The sequence below is a fragment of the Magallana gigas genome, chromosome 7 (assembly GCF_963853765.1).
Source record: "Magallana gigas chromosome 7, xbMagGiga1.1, whole genome shotgun sequence".
NCBI lineage: Eukaryota > Metazoa > Mollusca > Bivalvia > Ostreida > Ostreidae > Magallana > Magallana gigas.
The window spans coordinates 50,551,585-50,570,569 of NC_088859.1; the positions used below are offsets into that span (position 1 = coordinate 50,551,585).

An 18,985-nucleotide genomic window follows, 5' to 3' on the forward strand; every position below is an offset into this window, starting at 1 on the left:
GATTTTATCTTGGATCCTTGTTGGTAATGAAATATCATAATTAACTAAGGATAAATTATTTTTCTTTAATAAAAAATTGTAAAAGGTCATAGTAACATCGGAATATTATTAACAATTCAATTATTAATACATGAAAAAAAGTTATCACAAAATAAATATGGACGGAATCTGCGCCTAATCAAAATATCATTTGTTCCTGGAGAACTGACAATGGTATGGACAGTGAGACCTCTTGCACAGAGATTGTCATCGTTCTATTCAAAATGTATAACGGTAACTCAACATTGGCACAGTTCACAAATGTTAAATGTAAGACTAGGGTGAGAGACCTCTGTACACACTTTAAGTCCCACATAGATATTCCAAGTCTCTAGATCTTTTCTTTCTCTTTAGTCTCTAGATCCCCAGTCTCTAGATCTCCTCATCCACCTCCTTCTCTAGCTCCTTCGCCTCCTCCTCTTTCCTCTTGAGGTCCTGTTGGAGCTGACTGGCCAGTGATGCCTTAATCACATTCCTCAGTGCCTCCTCCTGAAGAAAATCAACGCAAACAGATTATTCAGAAGTAGAATCATAGATATCATATCAATCAATTAAATGAGGTTTACTTGGTATGTTTTCTACACAGCCACAAGAACAATTACCTGGAAATTTTCACAATGTTTTAATTAACATAAAAAGAGCATAATATCATGTCAACTGCTCTCGTGGTATGATGTTAACAAATTAGCAATAAAAGCTTCATAAAAACTTCATTTTGAGTAATTCCATGTAAAATTCAAGTAAAATGAAATTCGATTGAATATTCCGGTGAATGCTCTTTTTAACATAAAGCACGACTGGCTTGTGGTATGAGCCCATGGATATTGGATAGAGTTTTTGAGATTCCTTTAATTAGCACTGTATTATGTCATACGATATACAATGACAAACAGACCTGGTTTGCGGGGGGTTCAGGCATACTTCTCAACTGATACACAGTTAGCTCCCCTTTACTGTCACCAACCAGAATACACTAAAATACATCAAACAAAAAGTAATAACTTCTGTAATTTAACCTCCACATGTACTTAATGTCTACTCCTAGAAAACTGAGGTGAACAACATCACGGCAGGTCAATAAAAATCATAAGAGAAGAGACTTACATCAGAGTTCTTGGAGAAGGAGACGGAAGTCTTTTTGGCACCAGATGTCGGATTGTTGGTAATGATAGGGTCCAACCTAAACAATAAAATAGACGGTTCAAACATCAAATGTGGGAATAGAAAATGTCACTTTGTTATCTTAAGAGGGACAGATATGATCGACACAAATAAAAATGAACAAAGCAGAGGATATTCATATTGTGTGCTTATAAATTTGCTGTATCCAATGAGTTGAAATGGAACCTATCTTTGTAAGGCTTGGCGAGCTGACCAAAGTTTACACTTAGAGAAAGACACAATTAAACTGATAAATATAATAGCCTGCATGAAGTTTAAATTGAAAAAATAATGCTAAGAGTTTTAAATATTAGTTTATACTAACGTGCTTATGCTGAGGTCCCAGACTTCCACTGCTCCCTCATTGACACAAGCAAACACGGTCGAAGATTTGGGAGACCAAACTACATCATACACTGATTTCTAAAATAAAACACAAGCTATATAAACAACCTATACTTTGAACCAAAGTAAATTCTATCATTCTTCTACAAAATGAGCAGTGCTATTAGACATTGCAGCGTGGCCACAGTCGCTGTTGATTTGGTTAATTCTACACATGGTATTCATTGATACTGACTGTTGAGGAGAAGAAGTTGAGGACGGGCTGGGTCCTCTCCTGATGCCAGAGTCGGATACTCCAGTCAGCACTGCAACTCAAGAACAGGTCACTCACAAAGGGCGACCACTCTATCTTATACACTGGACCCTGCAGAACAGAAAACAACCATATGTCAGCTACCATTTATCATAAGATTGTTACTGATTATAAATGGTATACATTTTAGGTGCAATTATATTTCAGTGCATTTTGTATTGTTTTCTGTCCACTAATTAATTTTAGAACATGATTAATATATAAATAAACATGAATTTGGAAGATTTGCTACAAATGCACTATTTACATTGTTAAATTCCTAATTTATGCATGTTTATAAAAAATCACACCTTAGGTATTGCAAGAAGATTAAGAGGTATAAAATGCTGTACATAATCCTACCGTGTGGCCATTGTAAGTCTCTAAATATTGTTCATTGTATGAACAAGAGCACTTGTGAATGTGACCTTCCTCAGTTCCTGCTACATATCTGTGATAAAGGATCAAAATACATAAATATTAAATAAACCCAATATTTTAGCATAAAAATTTTTCATTATATATTTTTGATTTTAAAATGTACACATGGTAAGTAAAATACTCAATAGAAGAGGAACTCTAGCAATTAAAAATTTTAAACAAGCCATTATAGATATTTTCCTCCGATATAAAATGAAGTTTTTTAAGATATACATGCATAGTTTTGAGATTGAATGTAAATTAATGTTTTTACATGTTCGGTTCTTTGGTGTGGAAGTCAAAGCACATTCCTCCAGCGTGTCTGGAAATAAACGCCTCCCCTTTCTTCTCTTTCTTCCCACCCATTCGTGTTGGTGTCCTCTTTAATTTCATAATGTCTAAAAATAGTTACAATTCAACAGTAAGTACCCTTGTTTAATCATTATGCATTAAATAATGCTTCTAAAGATTTTTTTATGAATAAGATTGTGCTTAAATCATAAGATCACACCTTGAAGCAGTTAGGAAATAACAGAAAATTCATCCTTTAAATATTTAAATGTCAAACAATATTTTTATTAGATATGAAAATGATTGGGCATTAAGAAGTGCCCTATTTAGTATTTACCATAGCACTCAAATCCCTTTCTGATGGACCACTGAGTGACACGCCCGTCGGTGGATATAGAGACGACGACCTCGGACGTCTCCTCTCCTGATCCACGCTCTTTCTCGATCCACTTGATGTGCCACACAGGAGCTGTGTGCTTACCTGGTGTATGGCTGTCAAATGAAATATTGATTAAAATTGTATTGCCTTTGTATGGATATACTGTGGAATCATTAGAATTAGTATTGGCTTAACTATTGTGGATTTTGTACCATCCTCAACAAATCATGAAACTAATGTTTCATTCATAGAAAAACTCCAGAAAAATGATTTTCCTGTGAGCCTACAAAATACTGCCTTTCCATGAATATTGCTTCCCCCCCCCCCCCCCAGTATAAATGATTTCACAGGGACTTTTATTTCACATTAAATCACCAATCAATAAAACAAACTTAAATGCTCAGCATACAGAATGTAGTATACGTGTTGCTATTTAGTTCTAATTGACTTACAAGTTGTCAACGATGGGTTCATCCTTCATGCTGGCCACATTATAAATAGCCACACCACCATCGTACATCCCAACCTACAAAAAAACGACAGTCAGGCTGTAGGTAAACTTCAGAAAACAAATGTAAACCTCTAGCACACACCCTCATAGAAAACTTCTACCTCTAGCACCATGCAACCCTAACAAAACGTGTGTAAAATCCTCTAGTATTGACTCTCACAGATGAAATGTATACTTTTCAAACAGTTCGTTTCAAAGATAAGATGCAGGTACTTACAGCCAAAAGGTTTGGGTAGGCCTTAGAGAAGTCAAGTGCAGTCACACCCTCCTTGCATGTGAACACTCTCTCTGGATACTGAAATGTCAGAAAACAGAAAATCAACTTCAAATGTCATGTTGGTGTCAAAAAAGTCACAAATAAAAAGTATGATTAATGCTTTATACATACATCAGGATTCTTTAGGCACCAACAGCATATTAATCCAGATTTCTGATCAGAAAATTCAAATTCTCCATACCCAACAGCAATCAGATCCTAAAATTAATATACAAGAAATTAAAGAAAAAGAAAAACCTTTATTATGCTCCATCAAAATATTTAAGGCTTGTTCAAACATGAACTGGTCCTTTTACTTGTTGACACTTGTTAAGTAACTCACTGGGTTGAGTTTGTTCCAGGACATTCATCACTTTACTTGGAGAGACTTGTTAAGTAACTTACTGGGTTGAGTTTGTTCCAGGACATACAGCTGATGTTGCGTCCGTTGGTCAGCTTACATGAGTAGGACCAGAGGCGGTCAAAGTTGGGGCCCATGTCACTGACCATGCTGACCTGTTTGTCCCCCATCTCTGTGACCTCTCGGTCGATATCTATCAAAGTCAAAGCATGCTTCACACAAAAGTTCACCTGATTAAATGAAAAGATTTAATCACCCTATTCTATCCCCCTCCACCCCCACGCTTATTTTCATCCTACCTGGTATAATGGGGAAGTCTCTGTATAATGCCTGTTTGGGTTGGTATGTGTTCAAGTTCACAACTCTCTCCATGATGAACAAATCTCTCTGGAAGTTCTCTGACTGTTAAACAAACCAACACATCATTCCATTTTGTGCATGGATGTGCAATGCTTTATACATTGTATATTATTTTAGAATACAGAATAAAATGGAAACCTTAAATATCTTCTCTTCCTCCACAGCAGACATTTCACTAGGTACTGAGGACACGCCCGTCTCTCGACTAGCAAACACGCTCTCTGATCCCGCCATTGAAGAGGCCATGGTCGCCCGGCTTTCTGTAAGAGAGAAGGAAATCATTAACCACAAGTAACGTAACTTCTATCAGTCAGGACAATCTTCTAATAAAATCAAACAGAACTACCAGTAATAAAGCTTCAACATCACAACACTTTTCCCTGCTATATGCACAACTTTAACAAAACCGTAATGACATGTATTTAGTTTACACTTCAAAACTATTGACAATTGCTTTAAGTCAAATATGTTATAGATAAGAAATTAATGTTTCTGATTTCAATATTCTATTGTAGACAGAATAAAACAAATAACAAAAATTTACCACTTTGTCTTACTTAAAAAGAATAAACACATTGTGATATAAAAAGTAATAGAAGTGCAAGAAATGATAAAGAACAACAAGGGAGAGAACTTAACCATTCTGTACAAAGTGGCAGTGTATTATGTATTATAGGAGCACACTGCTACACATGGCTGTTAAATGTACCAATACAATGAAAGCACAACACAGAGTCATCTCCCCCTTCCCATCCCCTCCCCGCCGGTAATTAGTAGTGTTGGGTGTGAGGAGGGGTGCAATCACGACATCCAGCCACTGACAGGTGAGGGGCCTGCAGCAGCGCTTACCTGAGTGGGGCTGTCCGGACACACTCGGCTTCGCCCCGTCTTAGAAACAACAGTTCAGTGTTAGAGAATCGTAATATATATAACAAAGTTAGTTAGAGGTTATCTATTCCTCAGCTATCAATGCTCAAATTTCTATCACAAAATTGCAAAGATTGTAAGACATAGGCAAAATTGATGCTTTTATTTCTTAATCTTAAAATAGTCTAGCATTATACTCTGTGACTGAAGTTTTCCATATACCAAGATATTAATGATGTATAGTTTTTTGTCAAGCAATTGTATTAAAAAATACATGTAATAATTTTACCAATTTTTTCAATTTGGTACAATATAACAATGAAAACTGCTGAGGGATAAACAAAATTATTTTTGTCTCAAATGTTAACTGAAATAAAAAATATCAAATTGATCTCAAGATACATCAAACTTAATACTTTATTTAGAGGTTTCATTATGACAAGTATGAATTAAGAAGTCAAAGCTTTTAAGTTTGATGCATGTTATTATTCACTGTCCAGAAGAAGGTGAGGGGAACAATGCAGTCATCCTGTGACATGTTTGTCTTATAACAAAAGATCTCACCTATACCGAGAATTAAGACAAGTAAAGTATCACTGCCTATCAAATACTTCAAGTACATCTATGAAACAGTACTGCCACTTATCCTTAAATGTACTGCATGTACAAATAAAGCCTCCAGATCAACCAACCAAAACAAGCAAGCACATATTGGAGTATACTTCACAGATGTTTTCTACCAAGTTTCTTTACCTATTTAGATGAAGTCCCCATCCAAGCTTAACTTCACCACTATTTCCATGAATATGAATATTTTTCTCTTAGTTTAAACCATGGAGCATTTGAAATAGCAAATAAAATCTATCAGAATTCTTTTTTCTTTTTTTCTCAAAACTTTATCTAACATTGCATTTCTATTGTCATTATTTAAAATTTGATTTATTTAAGTAGTGCCCTGGTATTCAAACGAAACTATAAAAGTTTCCTTTATCATTTCAACAGTAACATTTTGTCTAATTCATTTTCATCTTGGTACATAATGCATGTTTTTAACTGCAATATTACAACATTTTCAACCAATCAGAAACAAAACTTCATCAATATAACTCCTTATGAGTCCAAGACAAATGTCTATCCTCAAGTACTGCAGAAGAAGGACTATTCCTCTCTATCATAAACTTTTCTCCACACAACTACCCTTCTCCCTGCTTGGCGAATGACTTATAACTTAGTACAGATACAGTCAAACTTCGTTATCTCGAACTAGATGGGACTGTTTAAAAACTTCGAGATATCAGAGTATTCAAGAAATCGAGGGTAAAATACTTTAAAGATAAGTGGTTGGGACTTACAATTAACTTCGACATATCCATTGTAATTGAGATATCAGTGTTCGAGATATCGAAGTTCAACTGCATAAAAGAATTTTTTGCAGAGATTAAAATGTTGTTGCTTTGCAATCCAAAAATATATCATAGGGAAGTTTTAAAAATACTCACATTACACAAACATTTGTAACTAAATATGTTTTTGTTTGAAAAAAGTCTTGTTGATTTCTGTTATCAGCAAAAGAAACAACATTTGAGTACACAGTTGGTCTGAAGGTCTACACAAAATTCACACTTCTTCTTAGTATGTCTACACTAGATTTACACTGGGCATACACTTATTCTACACCAGGTCTACACTGATTCTACACCAATTCTACACAAGGTCTACACTAATTCTACACCAGGTCTACACTAATTCTACACCAGGTCTATAGGATGACTACATGCTCCCTCACCTATCCGCACAGAGTGAGCGCTACCTTCTCTGACCAGTCCACTCGGCTCTCCGACCTGGGGTTTGGCCCCGGCTTTACCATCCTCCCCTTCCTTCGGACTGCTGGGGCGACTAATGGTTCCTTCTTCCTCCTCTTCTTTCTCTTTAGCTGAGGTGGTATGTTAAATAATTTTGTAAACACCATTGTTTCTTATTATCGTTCTCAAGTTTTTGTATGGAGTCTGAAATAAGTCAGTATACAAACCTCTGATTTCCTGGTCCCTTTGTTCAAATGTGTCATACATGTCCCAGGTCGAAGCCATGATACCAGTGTCCTATAATCAAAAATATGCATTGATTTAATTAAAAATAAAATGATCTGGGCATTAAAAGCAATAGTAATCTGTCATAAACAAACCAACAAACACTGTATTTTTCTTTTACATATTAACCTTCAGTTCCAATTTTCATTTACAGTAATTCTAGGTTGGAAATAAAGCCCATAAGATATTCTGTTTAGAAAAAAAAATTATACAAATATTTCAGTCTCCTAAACTCATGTCATCCTCGGTCTCCAACATAAGTTTTAATCATTTGACTGACTTAGTAGTTGATTAAGTCACACAATAATAGGACTTCCTGGCAACTACTTGCTAGCATAGTTTATTGAACTACTCCAACAAATGACTTCTGACTCTTGATGACTCACTACACAAGTAATCTTTGTGGTCTGAACTGTCTTGTATTTAGCTGGCTCATTGAATGTGTTCATCCCTCTCTCCATATATAAGTCATTTCCAACACGATTCTTTTTCAACTACAATTGACAATTTGTGTAAACATTTTGTGAAAAAATATAGAAATGCAGAAAGTACTTTCTTTTATTTAACTTGAATATTTAACATATTCTCATTTGACTTTTATTAAAAAATAAAATGAAATAATACTGAACCAAAGCCTTTAGGCTACTTTGATGCTGTTGCAAACTGCTCCAAAGAATCCACATACCTCTTGGTATTCTTCATTCCTCTTCTTGATCTTGGCTGCCTCCTCTGCCTCATTGGACACGGACGTCCCTGGCATGTCCAGTAACCAGATGGTCTCTGTCTCGGTCAGTGTCAGATTGACCACCTTATCTAGGTCATCTTCTGTCAATGTTTCCTTCACTTCCTCTCGCTTGTGTCGGATTTCTACAGATATAAGATCATTAATGTTTATTTGTTAAATGTATGAGAATTTTTTGTTTAGGTATATAAAAATTTGGATTTATAGGTATGGGTCTGTTAGAAAGCTCATACCAGCCCAAGCTGAGGACATGTCTTGGGAAGGTTCTGTAATATCTTCTCCCATCATGGAATCGGACGTCGTTCCTTGAGAGGCACTGAACACTGACCTGAATACAAACTTTAAATTGTGAGAGATGTTGTCACATATATACAGATGTATATAGCATGTCTCTGCATCCATACCAACTTGTGAAAATTAATTAGATATTCACCAAAATACCAAGAATTTTCATACATGTAAAGTGAAGTAAAATTATTCAAATTCAGTTAACCTTTAATTATGCTTAAAACTTTGGATATAAAATGACAATAATAACCTTGTGAATGGACCACCTCCAAATGTACTAGCAGTAACATTACCAGTGTTGTATATAGAGGCTTGTGACATTAAATCTGTGGGCTGAAAGAGAAAAATATTTAAAGGTCCTTACAACTGTCACTTTTGTTGAACAACAAGGTATTAAATATTCAACAACTTTCTAGCATTACATTCCAATTCCAATTTTATTTCTAAAAGCTGTGTTTTATGCATCAATGTTAATATTTTCTTACTCTGACGTCATACTGAAAACATAGGTAATCATAGATTACTAAGCTCACCGAGACGGAGCATCACCCTTATGAGACATCACCTTCATAAGACCACCTTTATCATTTTATATGAAAATCATACTTTATGATCTTGGATATTCAATGATTCTGTTTTGACAAAATATCGTATATCATCTGATAATTTTTTTTATGATAATCATATGTTCATATGTTAATCAATACAATGATATAAAATTAAATATTGCATCATGTCATATTTCTAATATAATATATATCATATAATAAATAAAATACCGTAATAAACAATAATGAGATTTGATATTGTAACGTATGATATGACATTGTATTGTGTTATACCTTATTGTATTTGATCACATATTACAATATCATAAAATATAATACAATATAGTATCATATTACAATATCATATTACATAATACATCATAACACTGAAACATGATATTATATTGTATAATATAGAATGATATTGTATTGAATGACACTGAAACATATTTGATACATTATATGATATTATATCATATAATACAATATAATTTGATTCCAACATTGTATCTTATCAAATGATACAATATAATGTGATATGGTAAAATATTATAAAATACATTATTATATTATACATATTGCATCATATGACACAATGAAATATATTACAATATCATATAATACAATTTCATGTGATATGATAATATATCATATAAACCAATATCATATCATACAATATCGTATGATACAATATTATATAATATTACAATATCATATAATACAATTTCATGTGATATAATTCTATATTACTGAAACCAATATCATATTATACAATATTGTAGGATACAATAATATAGAATATACAATATTGTATCATAGGATACAATATAATATTTTGCAATATCTTATGTAATTGTATCATGTGATAAAATAATAAATTAAAAATACAATATAATATTATACAATATTGTATCATAATATACAATACTATACATAACAATATCATGATACATAATCATATCATAAAATATCAAAAAAATTGATACAATATCATATCGTATCGTATAACTTTTTATAATATAACATATGATATCATATTGTATCATATCAAACAATATTGTTTCATATCATACAATACTTTATCATAGGAATCATGTTATATCATTTATCAACAAACACATCTATCTATCGAGCTGGTTTGAGTGAGGTAGGAGATTTCTTTAGCATCCTTGATAATGGAGATCAGGCTCTGCTTCTGAAGCAACCTCTGCATTTAATTTATAATAAAGTTAAATCAACTATGCAAGCTATCATCTATAAAACATGTGACCTGTTCCAAAAAACTAAACCTCATCCAGCATCCGAAACCTATGACTCAGATTCAGCATTCAAGCCCATCAGGTGCATTTGTATCATAAGACGCATCATCCATGCAATTTTGGTGAAGTTTGGACCAGTAATAACTAAGATATCATCATCAGAGGGCACTAGCAATTAAAACCTTAACTTCCTCCAGCATCCGCAACCTATGGCTCAGATTCAGCATCCATGCCTGTCAGGTGCATCTGTATCATAAGACACACCATCCATTCAAGTTTGGTGAAGTTAGGACCAGTAATAACTAAGATTTATTTTTTAGCATCCTTGATAATGGAGATCAAGCTCTGCATCTGAAGCTACCTCTGCGATTCATTCATATTACAGTTAAATCAACTATGCAAGTTTAAAATAGTACTATCATCTATTAAACATGTGACCTGTTCCTAAAAACTTAACTTTATCCAGCATCCGAAACCAGACTATGCATTCAAGCCTGTCAGGTGCATCAGTATCATAAGACACACCATCCATGGAAGTCTGGTGAAGTAAGGACAAGTAATAACTAAGATATCATCATCAGAGGGCACCTGTTTCAAAAACTATATCTAACCAGCTCTTAAAACCTTAACCTCCTCCAGCATCCGAAACCTATTGCTCAGATTCAGCATTCAAGCTTGTCAGGTGCATCAGTATCATAAGACGCACCATCCATACAAGTTTGGTGAAGTTAGGACCAGTAGTAACTAAGATTAATCATCAGAGGGCACCTGCAACAAAAACTTTAACCAGCTCTAAAAACCTTAACCTCTTCCAGCATCCGAAACCTATTGCTCAGATTCAGCATTCAAGCTTGTCAGGTGCATCAGTATCATAAGACGCATCATCCATACAAGTTTGGTGAAGTTAGGACCAGTAGTAACTTAGATATTGCTATCAATGGGCACCCGCAACAAAAACTTTAACCTGCTCCAAAAACCTTAACCTCCTCCAGCATCCGAAACCTATAGCTCAGATTCAGCACTCAAGCCTGTCTGGTGCATCAGTATCATAAGGCACACCATCCATGCAAGTTTGGTGAAGTACAGACCAGCAGTAACTAAGATACTGCTATCAAAGGGCACCTGCAACAAAAACTTTAACCTGGTCCAACAACCTTAACCTCCTCCAGCATCTGAAATTTAGGACTCAGATTCAGCATCCAAGTCTTTCAAGTCCATAAGTAGGTCCAGATGCATCATCCATGCAAGTTTGGTGAAGATAGGACAAGTAATAGCTTAGATACAGGACCTGCAACAAAAACTTTAACCAGGTCCGGACGCCGACGCCGACGCCGACGCCGACGCCACCGCCGACGCCGAGGGTATAGCATAAGCTCTCCTTGACTTCGTCTCGGTGAGCTAAAAAGGCATGTTACTTGCAAATAAGTTATATTTTCACAGCACAAATGTGTGCTTTGCATCTGGGCTCGGTCACATCTTTTACATATCATTAAAAGAGCTTCACAGAACTTACTGTTCCTGCTGAACTGTCTGCCAGAATGTTGCTCTGGTTTTTCTTCACAGCTGAGGGGTCTGAATGCAACAACGGCAAGGGTGTCACATCATTGCCTGCTTCATCAAGTACCTACATGAAACCGGATATGAACACTAAAAATCAACATTGACTAGTCATTTTCAATTATGAAATATGATAATATCAATTAAAAGAATTGATGTGCATAAACTTGCAGTTACTATGTAAACATTTTTTTTTACAAACCTGAACAGGAGGTTTCACAACAGCTTTTTCTGCCTGATTCACACTTCTTTTACTTGCGGAGGACAAGATGTTTGACCTAGATCTAGCACTAGCATACATTGTACCAGTTCCTCCATATTTGCTCCTATTGACTGAAGCAGCAACATTTCCCTTTCGTGCATTGGTACTTGCTGTCACATTGCTTGCACTGAAACCAATATTTAATTACATGATTAAAGAAAAATCGAAAGTCTTTTGTTTTTATCAATTAATCATGATGTTATCGAAAAACATATGAAACGTGTAGTTAAGCGTACAAACGGGCAAACAATTTATCTTCACAAGTCTATACAGTTTGTAAACAACAGAGTAAATTCGAAAGTACATAGCATGACATGTAAGCAAATTTGCCTTGGCCTGTAACGTACATGTATATTAAAATGTGACAATAAAAAGAAAATTTCCTTTTATTTACCCAGGGTTAAGAAATTGACTTTTTCGAGATTTAGACGTTGACATTTTGTCTTAGGTTGATTTCTGAATACTTCCAAACACCTGCTAGAACGCCATATTAGAATGCGGCTGTGTTGCTATGAGTAACAAAGCATAAATCAAAGAAAACTTTTGATTGGTTTAAAGCAATGGACGTCAAATGTAAAATTTACGAATTCCTCTGCATTGTAATCAATTACAAACAATTGAACAACACCTATCAATATATAACTTTTGAAAAAAGTTTAAAATAGTTATGAAAAAAGATGACAATTGACTTTAATTCTATTCCTTATAAAAAATCAAAGAAAACCACAAAAATTACACATCCAATCAACAGTTGCGATACAACTTATATCCACATCCGGTAAAATTCGCAGCCTCGTTTTAACTTGAAATAAAGCGTTTCCCATAATTTTTGATAAAGATGGCGGAGGTAACTTTTGAAATAATTTTATGTCTGTATGGATTCCCCTTAATTGAAAATAATTGTGATGATATTTCACTTCCATACATAAGTATTTATTGACATCGGACTTTCGTTTTTTTATTTCATTAATTTTAAGCCTTATTTTTTATTATTAGGATGTGAATTTACGTTTTTCACTGGCGCGAAATTGGATTTTCGGTCAGCGATTGGCGGTCACTCAGTTCACACAGGGCTTCCCCAGTGTTTATATATGTTACGAAATTAATTTTTTTAATTTTTTCAGGCTGGTACAAGCGAGTCCAGCAGCCCAGGTAAGCTGTATTATGTTACTTTTCTGACATATAATGTGATTTCTTTTTTTTAACGATTAATTCGTTCTTGAAATCAAAATCAGAGCGGAGCTGAACTTATTACCGTTAACAATTTTGGCACGAAAACAAACCTTTAAATACATAATGTTAAATGTTTGATTTTAGGAGGCTTAGTTCAACTTTCTATTGACACTATATATGATTCAATTTGATAATTTCGGATGTATTTTTTTAATCATGGAAGTAAATTAAATTATATTCATTTTAAAAACAATGGAAGTATTTCACTACATTTATGTGTTCACCATTCATTTTGATCTATTCGCTAAATTTATGAGAAATGCCTTACGACAGAGACATAAATAACAGTGGCTACTGATTGAAATCTCTCGAAATCTCACAGTCCCTATTGTAAAGTATTCCCAGTTTAAATTGGTATATCTTTCTAATAATAAAACAGTTAAGTATATCGAAATATAAACAGCTGAAACCTATTACCAAAACATTCAAAATATTATATTTTCATGAGTTTATGTCTTATAAACAATATTAAAAGAGGAGTTTTAGTAGGCAGTTTGCAACCAGCTGTCGTCCGAGATTTCGCCGATGTTTCACAGCTTCAGAAATCGCATAAAAAATTTTCAAATAAATCTGATGGTTTTATATTACATTATAATTCGACCCCCAACCTCCTTAAGTATGCAAAACTTTGAACATAGAGCAAAATTTATATTTTGTTTTAAACTTACTATTTTCTTAAGGACAAGTAAGAGACATAGCAATCAATATAAATTAATTTGTATGTTTTCAACAATGTAGATACAGACAGAGAATTTGACCCATCAGCTGACATGCTGGTTCATGATTATGATGATGAACACACCTTAGAAGAGGAAGAGGCACTTAGTGGAGACAGCTGTTGTGATGAACTGGGGGATCTAGAGAAGGTAGGTAAAACAGAAACCTTCACAGGCCAGGCCATCCCACACTATAGAGGTCTAATGCTTTTGTTATTTAAGCTTATTTAAAGTTAAATAGTGTTGTATTTGAAGTTTGCCGAAACAAATTAAGATTATTCTTTGAAATATTAAGAGAAAAGTTCATCTAGATAATTTGAGAGTGTAATCAATATATCTGTAATGTTTTCATTCATCTTATCTGTCAATTTTGAGGCTGCTCACTTACATATATATTGTAACTTGGTAAAATTTGCTCTACTGTTAATAGAACTTCCTGCACTGTAAGTAATTCTGTTGTTGATGTTTACAGGAGGGCGAGATGCCCCTTGAGGACCTGCTGGCTATGTATGGTTACGAGGGCCAAAGAGGATCAAGACCAGCAGTGGAGGACGAAAGACAGGACACTCGCTCGAGCAGCGAGGAGGAGATCCTGAGTAATCATGACCTGACCCTGGATAAGGATGAGATAGCTCGAGACATCCTGAAGACCAGCGATGATGATGATGACAAGGAGACCACGGCCCACGAACTCCTCAGCAGTGTGTCCTCCTCACAGACAGCCCGCCTCCTCAGATGTAAGCAGAACTTGTTTCTTTTTTTTTATCTAAGATTACAAGTATTGCTCCTCCTCAGGTATAAGCAGCTATCTTTCCTCTGTGCAGTGTTTTTAACTTTACAAGTATTGAGTATTGTCCCTTCTCAGATATACTGTAGTGACCAGCTTTTGTTTCTGTCTGTGTTATGCTCAGAATTTTAACTTTACTTTTGTTCAGTATTGTTCTCTACATCGTTAAAATAAAAGTTCATTATTTTGTCATTATAGCACTTGTAAGAACAATTTCTGTGTCTGTAGATTATTTTACATTATTTGCCAATTGCTATTCAAATTGTTGGTTGTAGAAATTCTCTTGGGGTCTGTGGAATGAAACTGTTAAACACTTAAAAATAATAAATTTTTCTTCCTTGCTTCAAAAACCACAATTTTGTTGGAATCTTAAGATTATTACGTGTATGGATATAATCTGCTTGTATTTCTGAGTAATATTAGTTTAATTGTTTTTTGTTTTACAGCGAAGAGTCAGGAGGGCAGTGAGGGTGATTCCGAGTCTGAGGAGGACGTAGATTACACCCCCATAGAGCCCGTGGACGACTGGAAGAAGGTAAGACTCCCCAGCACCACTACAACAAAGCAGTGAAGTGGACTTATAGCATGTACATTTTTAGAGGGTTGATTTACTGATCTTAGTTTTGTTTGATCTTTGTTTCAGACAATTCAAGTGGGTTCCGACTATCAAGCCACTGTTCCTGACGGACTCTGTAAATATGGAGATGCTCCAGGTAATGTATCCTCCGTCGATATGATGTACATTGCATGATGAATTCATAAACACTTTTGAGTAATTATTCCCTAAATAAAGATGATAAACCTGATAAGCAGTGCCATATTCTGAGGAATTATTTGCTGAATTGTCCCTCATTAAATTTTGTACCATAAATATTATGAAAAGAGATTATGGACTCTCTTTGATTGATTATAATGAGTTGAAGAGTTGGATTTAGAATTATACCAAACAATTATTTTAACTGATTTTGACCGTTTATGACAGCTTATGAAAATGAAGATCGGTTGCTGTGGGATCCATCAAAGATAGAGGACCCAGGAGGTAATTAAATCTGAATGATTTACATGAGAGACCAGGTAATATGTATCATTTGAAGTGAGCAAATCGTTTGTCTACATCTTAATCACAAAGTTTGTCTTACAGAAGTAGAGAAGTACCTAGAAGAGGTGAAGAATCAGATCTTACAGAATGGGACGGGTGCCAGTGCTCTACCCACAGGGGCCCATGTCAGGGATGATGAACAGGTCAGTACAGACAGAAATGTTATGTTGAATAATGACTGGGTGATCTATCTTTCTTTTAGGCTTTGGATATGCTGTATTTTATAGTGATCTATCTTTCTTTTAGGCTTTGGATATGCTGTATTTTATAATGAAACTATTTTTTGTATCTTAGGCTTTGTATATGCTGCTGCAATGTGGACATAACATAGAGGAGGCGCTCAGGAGACGGAAAATGCAAGCTGTTCCTCCAACAGGTAGTTCTTGCTCCTCTATGCATGATATTGTCACATAGTTTTAGGGGGAAATTAAGGTTTCATCTTTTGTTTGATAAAATGAATAAATATATGCAAACATATCTCTCTTCATGGCTCACATTTACTGAAATGAAGATCCCTCTCCTACTATTGTAGATCCAATGAGTCTATGGTCAGAGGAAGAATGCCGAAACTTTGAGAATGGACTCCGAACATATGGAAAAGATTTCTACCTCATTCAGCAAAACAAGGTAAGTCGGACTTCTAGTGGATACTTTCTTAATGGAAAGTAATTTTATGCCACTAAATCATCTAACATTGGGTTAGACTTTGTTTTAGTCAAATTTCTTCTAGTGACACCACCAACTTCTGTAACATTGCTTTTTCTTTGCAGGTCAAAACAAGGTCTGTTGGGGAATTGGTGCAATTTTACTATCTGTGGAAGAAAACTGAACGACATGATGTATTTGCCAACAAAAACAGAATTGAGAAAAGGAAATATGTTCTACACCCTGGAATAACGTGAGTTTTATTCATATCATGTTCAAATTGGTAGTAAAAATTAATGAAAATGTAAACAAAGCAACTGAACATGGACATTGTTTTATATTAAGATCTGTTTGCAGGGATTACATGGAGAGATTTCTGGATGACCAAGAGAGTCCTATCCCAGCCCCCACAAGGGAGCGGTCTGCCAGTCCGGTCACCTCCCTCATCTATGGAGACCCAAAACGTAATCACTTGAAGCCCCATACAGAGGGAGAGGGGGCTTCTTCGGTTCGCATTGAGCCTGAGGAATTTGACGTTTCGGGGGCATCCCCAACGGTAGTGACACTCAGTCCCAACGCAAAGCGCAAACAGTCCGCTTCAAGTTCCTCCTCTGTCACAGTAAACGGTGCTCACGAATCGGAGGAACCCATCTCTAAAAAACTAAAAACTAATGGTGACAGTTCCCATTACCAGCTACAGGAGTCGTACTCAGAGCGGGCGGAGCCACTGAACTGTGTCTCCTCCTCTGTATCGTCCAGTGCAGTGTCCAGTTCTAGTGACTCCTCACTCCCCCACAGTGCTGTTAGCCACAGATCAAATGATAGCATCTCCTCATCTAAACATTTACCATCAGAATCTGTAGCCTCATAATTCATGTCAAGTCATTGGTCATTTATTCATAAAGTTTTATGTAGATTTAAAAAAAATTATCATAAATCAATGTTAAAATCTAAACATGGATTTCATTATTGGGATGAAAAATTCAGTCATCTTTATTTTTTTGCAATATTTGTCATCAATATTTTAATGTTGGGAAAAGAGAGAACTGTACTTCTGTCCTGTTTGAATCGTGTTTGGGATGCCTTTGGCCAGTGAGAGTTTTATATCAAAGATCTCAGCAATAATTAGTTGCCATGTTTTTCTGTTTGTTGTAAAAGAGTAGGAGATTAAGTTTTTACACTATCAGTAGCCAGAGTTTGTAATGTGATATGTAAACTGCAGATTGCATGATTAACAGGACATTAGAAACACACATGGATTTTTTTTTCATTTAAGGAATAAATGTGTTTAAATCTTAAAGAAAGAAGTTAATACAAATTCTTAAAAAATGTGTAATTGTCTCAGTGTAGCAAAGAAGGCCTTAAGTGGACGGGGTACTTAAGTTTTGTACCACATGTACCGCAGTTAGTAGGAATCAGCTGAATGTGATAGTGTTTTTAACATATTGTACATAGTCCCAGCACTGTTTATACTAAAATTGTGGAGTTTAACTCATATAACATGCAGTTCTGTAAAAACTTAAAATTTAGAAGTAACTCAATAATTTACAACTTTCAGATAAGTTTACATCAATTATATATTGAAGGATGTTTTATTTTATAGGAGGTATAATTGTACGAATATCAAGTTCTAAATTGTGAAATTTTTCTTTGTGTAATTGATTTTATTTTGACATACATCTGTGTACTCTATATTGTAATCACCTTTGTGTGTAACATTACTCTGTATGGCTGTGTTTTATAATGTTCTCCACTGTGAGATTGTTGTGTGTTCGACTGACTTTTCTCTGTTGGGCCACGTGTAAGATTGTTGTGCTGTGTGATATGAGCTAGGGACTATTTTCTATGTGGCCCATTGTGAGATTGTTGTGTTGTGTGACGTTTTTTATGGGGCCCTGTTTGTGAGAGTAGTGTGTCATGTAATGAGGGACTATTTTCTCTGGGGCCTTGTGTGAGCAAGTCGGTTATTTCAGGTTTACCACGAAAGACTTTATATTTTACTGCAGGGAAACCCATACACATACCGGTAATTGGAAGATAAGAATTCCCAGGGAGGGGGAGTCTGCCTGTCCATCACATTGTATATACCAACCAAAGGATCATCAGCTCACACTCATCGTCAAACTGTTATAACATTGGCAAGGAAGTCACCATTAGGGAGGGTGGGGAATCATTCAGTTGTTAACAGATAGTTACATGATGGATTAATGCTATAATCCTGTATGTAGTTTTGTTATGCATCCATTCAGAATGTTCATAGTTTATTTGTAACTATAATTTATTTCATGTATATATAAGCATAGAATATATGAAATTCTATGTAAATAAATTTTTTACTTATACTATACGCAAGACTTTATTGTTATTTAATCTTATAATGCATGAGCAAGAAAACAGGTGGTTAAAAAACTTTTGTTAAAAGAAATTGGCATTATAATGGGGATATTAAATATGCTCCGTGGAAGTTGTAAGTGATGTCT

At 34.9% G+C, this 18,985-nt stretch overlaps 2 protein-coding genes across 3 annotated transcripts; one reads left to right on the forward strand and one right to left on the reverse strand.

Annotated features, from left to right (window-relative positions):
- Positions 1-51: 51 nt before the first annotated feature.
- On the reverse strand, positions 52-12,534 carry LOC105327708 (dynein axonemal intermediate chain 4). Its single transcript, XM_034456919.2, has 24 exons — positions 12,420-12,534; positions 11,966-12,152; positions 11,720-11,830; positions 8,650-8,732; positions 8,345-8,439; positions 8,055-8,236; positions 7,756-7,863; positions 7,312-7,381; positions 7,069-7,215; positions 5,265-5,303; positions 4,554-4,675; positions 4,355-4,457; positions 4,100-4,248; positions 3,827-3,913; positions 3,656-3,733; positions 3,380-3,453; positions 2,886-3,040; positions 2,532-2,655; positions 2,201-2,288; positions 1,781-1,909; positions 1,526-1,623; positions 1,144-1,219; positions 935-1,012; positions 52-528 (listed from the first exon to the last, which is right to left on the reverse strand). Exons 1-24 carry the CDS (start codon positions 12,461-12,463, stop codon positions 412-414), a joined length of 2,544 nt encoding a protein of 847 aa, XP_034312810.2. The 5' UTR covers positions 12,464-12,534; the 3' UTR covers positions 52-411.
- A 268-nt stretch (positions 12,535-12,802) lies between these two features.
- LOC105327709 (mesoderm induction early response protein 1) lies at positions 12,803-18,852 on the forward strand. Of its 2 annotated transcripts, none has more exons than XM_034456923.2 (12): positions 12,803-12,872; positions 13,150-13,177; positions 13,997-14,124; positions 14,447-14,711; positions 15,208-15,296; positions 15,405-15,474; positions 15,744-15,800; positions 15,903-16,003; positions 16,155-16,236; positions 16,393-16,487; positions 16,631-16,758; positions 16,851-18,852. In XM_034456923.2, exons 1-12 carry the CDS (start codon positions 12,864-12,866, stop codon positions 17,374-17,376), a joined length of 1,578 nt encoding a protein of 525 aa, XP_034312814.1. In that variant the 5' UTR covers positions 12,803-12,863; the 3' UTR covers positions 17,377-18,852. The 2 variants fall into 2 exon arrangements, with proteins under 2 accessions (XP_034312814.1, XP_011426622.1); XM_011428320.4 differs by having other exon boundaries at positions 16,863-18,852.
- The last annotated feature ends 133 nt before the right edge of the window (positions 18,853-18,985 follow it).

Bases quoted from the DNA above. Each gene is read 5' to 3' on its own strand.
- LOC105327708 (XM_034456919.2), bottom strand. From the start codon at position 12,463: ATGTCAACGTCTAAATCTCGAAAAAGTCAATTTCTTAACCCTGG. The intron at 12,153-12,419 runs GTAAATAAAAGG...TATTGGTTTCAG, and splicing joins AGTCAATTTCTTAACCCTGG to TGCAAGCAATGTGACAGCAA. The intron at 3,454-3,655 runs GTAAGTACCTGC...GTTTTTTTGTAG, and splicing joins CCTACCCAAACCTTTTGGCT to GTTGGGATGTACGATGGTGG.
- LOC105327709 (XM_034456923.2), top strand. The intron at 13,178-13,996 runs GTAAGCTGTATT...TCAACAATGTAG, and splicing joins AAGCGAGTCCAGCAGCCCAG to ATACAGACAGAGAATTTGAC. The intron at 15,801-15,902 runs GTAATTAAATCT...TTTGTCTTACAG, and splicing joins AAAGATAGAGGACCCAGGAG to AAGTAGAGAAGTACCTAGAA.